General features: G+C 33.9%; 1 protein-coding gene across 1 annotated transcript; it reads left to right on the top strand.

The window, feature by feature from the left end:
- Nucleotides 1-604: 604 nt before the first annotated feature.
- Nucleotides 605-2,078, top strand: LOC145284038 (uncharacterized). The gene is made up of 2 exons (XM_080133125.1): nucleotides 605-1,696; nucleotides 1,846-2,078. Exons 1-2 carry the CDS (start codon nucleotides 744-746, stop codon nucleotides 1,889-1,891), a joined length of 999 nt encoding a protein of 332 aa, XP_079989251.1. The 5' UTR covers nucleotides 605-743; the 3' UTR covers nucleotides 1,892-2,078.
- Nucleotides 2,079-4,596: the final 2,518 nt, after the last annotated feature.

The following is a 4,596-nucleotide window of genomic DNA, read 5'->3' as shown; positions in this document are numbered from 1 at the left end:
TATTCTATTTTTTTTTAAATTTCTCTTGTTTGTTTGAAAAAAAAATTTTTAATGAAAATCATAGACATCTTAAATTAAATGAATTTCTATACTTGTATTTTATGTGAACCAATGAGATAAGAAATTACAATTTTTGACGTGAAATAGAATTTATTTCTAAGATCAGCGTAGATTAGAATAAAAATTTGTCAAATTTTCTAATTCAGGTTCCTGTGGAGGAGAGAGAGTATTTGAAGGACCAAAGAAATAAAATAGGACCCAAAGGCAATTTTCAACTCGGACCTGTTGATAAAGCTGCAGTAGCAAAATGTAAAAAGTTAACTGTGTTAGGAGAAAAGCAAGTTGATTTATCCCCCCAGCCTATTGCTTCAACATCTCATGACCAGAATATCATTCTGACATCAGAAAATAGTGATGGAACAGATGAAAGTTTTGAACCAGAGGAAGAGTGTAAGAGTATTTACAGCCTGATAAAAATTCCTCGTTATGCCATAAAACTCATCAGAGGTGATGTCTCATCAAACCTTGGTGCAAGTCTTGCAAATGCTTTTCTTTTGGATCTACAGGCCGCGGGCCTTCTAAAATCAAATATTGATTTAAAAAATTTTTTTCTTGATAAGTCCAAAATTGACAGAGAAAAAGAAAGATAAAAAAACAATGCCTATCAAAAACATAATCAAAAAATTAGAAATCTTGTCTGCATTGGTGTTGATGGGAAGCACGACAAAGACACTTTATTTTACATGGAAACTGTCGATGAAAAAGGAAACAAAAATCGAAGAAAAGCTAAAGGACAAGAGCATCACTTGACATTTACAAAGGAGATGGGTTGTGGAAGTAAGGGGGAGTATCTTACACATAGAGTGAACCCTACTGTTGGAGCAACTGGTGCTGTTCTGGCGGATGAAGTTCACAAAGTTCTAGAACAGTATGAGAGTGTCAATACTTTAAAGGCTGTCCTTTTAGACAACACAAGCACTAATACTGGATGCAAATCCGGACTAGTTTCCTCACTAGAAAACAAGCTTCATAGAAAAATACATACCATTGGCTGTTCTCTACACCAGAATGAGCTTCCTTTTAGGGCATTATTTAAATCCCTTGATGGAAGTGCACGAAGCCCAACATCATTTACGGGTCAACTCGGAAAATTATGTGCCAACAATTACCATCATTTACCCCAAGTTGACTTTTTACCTGTGAGTAGTCCTCTAGAGGGCAGGTATTCTGAACTAACAGAAAATGATCTCACTGGTGACCAAAGACTACTTTTAGAGTATGCTGTTGGTATTTCAAGGGGTAAAGTAGACCCTCAGTATGCAGCATGGAGGATCGGACCTTTAAATCAGGCAAGATGGCTTACTCTGGCAATCCGATTAATGTATATGTGGACCCGTAAAATTTATCCATCTGAATTGACCAGAAAAATGCACCAGCTGATTAGTTTTATTGTAGAAGTTTATGCAGTTAACTGGTTTGAAATTAAACTGGATGATAAATTTCATAACCAGCAAATGTATATTTTTAAAATGATTGGGCAAATAAAAAAGCAGCCTCAAGAAATTCAGGAAATTGCTTTAAGCAATCTTCAGTTTAATGCTTTTGCCCTTTTGCCAGAGAATATTCTGTTCTCTATGTTAAAATCAGATGAAATGGAAGTGAGAGAAGAAGCTATAAGAAGAATTTTAACCATTAGGTAAGTAAATAGTCATATAAAACTGATCAAATTGTTTATTTCGATTTAGACATTCATTTTCTATTATTAAATTTAAAAAAAATAATTAAAATAAAAGTTGTGTTCATTTGTTCAAGTCAAAATTATTTGACTTCTCTTTTCTTTTTCAGGAGTGAGGAACCAGTGAAAAAGCGTTTAAAAAAATATCAACAATAAATTTTGACGCTTTACATTGGTCAAATTTGATAGACCTTTTTCAAAGTGGAGTTTCAGAGCCAGCACTAACTGAAGAATTATCAGATGATGTCCTTCAGGAATTATTGATGAGCGGCAGAAAGCCAGAGTTACCTGATTTGCCTGCACATTCACAAAGTGTGGAAAGGACTGTAAAATTGATATCAGAAGCCTGCCAATCAGTCTATGGACTTGAAGCAAGACATAGACATATAATTGCTAAGATTTTATGCCATGAAATGAGGCCATTTCTTGCTTCAAAAGGACCCTATAGGGAGAATTTTTATATCATGGTAAAAAAATAGCTTTTTACTTGCCAATTGTTTTGTGTTTTTATACAAGCATAGATAACTGCCTAGAGATAGGTAAATAATTTGTTTTAGGTTTTATTAAGACTTTTTTCAGACAGAATAAAAACTTCTTTTTTTCATTGATAGTAAAAAGAATTGAATTTTGCAGTTATAAAACAAAGTAAAATGCAGCATTTATATAATTTTGTAATTGCCGCCACCTCAAAGCGGGGGGGGGGCAATTATAATTTTGTTTAATATTTAGCACATCAGTCATTATATCGTTTATTTAAATATATAAAACAACTTGTTATGATTGAAACTGCAAAATGCTAAATAATTTCATACAAATCTTTCACAGATAAGGGTTTTTCCGTGTCTCAAAATAGACGATCTTTAAAATCAAATTAGCATCCGATGTCTGATGTTAGAAACCTAGTTTTTTAATATCTGTACTCCCCATATGTTTGTGCAACTTTCTCTGCTTCAACCTTTTACATTTTTCCAAAAAAGTTGAAAATCGACCTACCCTAATGTGCATATGTCTGTGTATATGTATTTACCTACAAAGTATGTGGATGTTTGTTGCTGTGTATGTACATACATGTATATATATATGTGCATGTATATATGTGTATGTATCTTCTACCTATTCTCCATCTTACTTGTGTGTGTGTGTGCGTGTACTTATGTTCGAATGATTAAGTGCATGCATGCATGCGTCTTTTTGTTGGGGGAAAAAAGAATTAACCAATGTGCCTGGCGTGTTAGTGGTGGATGTTTGTGAGTGCGTGTCTGAGTGTGTAGGTGGGTGTGTATATATGTATGGCCCTACATATATTCTATGTATGTGTGTGTGTATATGTGTATGTGCCTGCGTGCGTATGCGTGCGCAGGTGTACAGGTACATGTATGTATATATATGTGTGTGTGATTGTGTGTGAGTGTGTGCTATGCATGGGGAAAGGAAGTCTTTAAAAACATAACAAAACCAATAAAACCTTCACAAATGGACCAAAAGCGCCCTCTTTGAATCTAATTTGACCGGCCACTTTGAACACTTACGGTTGGAGACAGGATGTCTGAGACCACATACCTCTGAAAAACACAGGAAGTATCAGCAGAGGTAAAAATAACTATTCAAACTCCCATTTTAAAGAAAAAAAATTACGGAAACATCTGAAGAGAGCACACCCTAAGCTTGAAACGCGTTATAAAAATATTTTTTAAATAAAAATATGATGAAAACCTTTTAAAAAAAAACACAGTTGTTGATGGCTACACTCTTTTAATTATACATTGTTTTCTCTCGTTGGAACTGCACAACCATCACTTTTAATATATATATACATACATATATATATATATATATATATATATATATATATATATATATATATATATATATATATGTATATATTAGCATTTCAGACCGGCATTTTTGAGCAAAAAAAAAAAAACGAACAAATGCGGTAGTAGGAAGGCAGGCTCGAACCCGTACCGCGAAGGAGGAAAAGAACGGGAAAAACCTGACGTCGTTGCTGTTACCACAACCGCCAAACCGGAAACTACGTAGGTTTTAATTAAGGCTAGACCATCGAAAGGACATGATAACTTTCAAAAATATCGGCAAAAAACGACCCCCCTGTAGAAAAGTGACCAGTTGAAGATGAGGATATTAATATTTTTAGCCAATGTTTCGATATTTGTCGTGTGAAAGGTCGAACTTCAAAAAGACAATGATCTTTTAAAAATCCCTCGTCTCTGTCGAAAGTTCTAGGCAGACATGCAAACATACATACATCAATAGGTTTATATATTGGTAACTAAAAATGTTCGACCCAAACTGATTAAAAAGCTTGCCATATATCTGAAAACCCTTTATATAAAATTTCAAATGTTGGGACGATAAATTGTCTGAGTAACTTGATAGTGACCGAAGAGGCCAAATTATTTAAAACTTTGCCCTCTATTATTACCCCCTAACTTGTATTATTTCGGGCTCAAATCAAGTTATCTAGTTAGATCATGTCCAAGAAATCTATATCTTTATTTTTTATTATTCATACACAAAATTCTCGAAGGAATTTGGTAGGGTTATCAAACGTAATATCGTTGAAATTTAACCCCTATTATGACCACTTAACATTTATTGTTTTGGGCTCAAATAAAGTTATTAAGTTAGATCCATGTCCAAGGAACCTATATCTAAAATTTCGAGTGTTTAGACCGAACATTGTCGGGGGAGTTTGGTAGAGTTCTCTAAGGTAAAACTGTTGAACTTTCACCCCTTAACAGCCAAATTTTGGCCAAAATCCGATCACATAGATTTTCCCAAATGCTTGTACTCTGTATATCAAATTTCGAGTCAGTAAAATAAATATTACATAGTTATTG

The sequence above is a fragment of the Euprymna scolopes genome, chromosome 8 (assembly GCF_053919585.1).
Source record: "Euprymna scolopes isolate OS-2025 chromosome 8, ASM5391958v1, whole genome shotgun sequence".
NCBI lineage: Eukaryota > Metazoa > Mollusca > Cephalopoda > Sepiida > Sepiolidae > Euprymna > Euprymna scolopes.
The sequence above is the reverse complement of the archived record's forward strand: the minus strand, read 5'-3'. Positions and strand labels throughout refer to the sequence as shown.

Bases quoted from the DNA above. Each gene is read 5' to 3' on its own strand.
- LOC145284038 (XM_080133125.1), top strand. From the start codon at position 744: ATGGAAACTGTCGATGAAAAAGGAAACAAAAATCGAAGAAAAGCTAAA. The intron at 1,697-1,845 runs GTAAGTAAATAG...TTTCTTTTTCAG, and splicing joins AGAAGAATTTTAACCATTAG to GAGTGAGGAACCAGTGAAAA.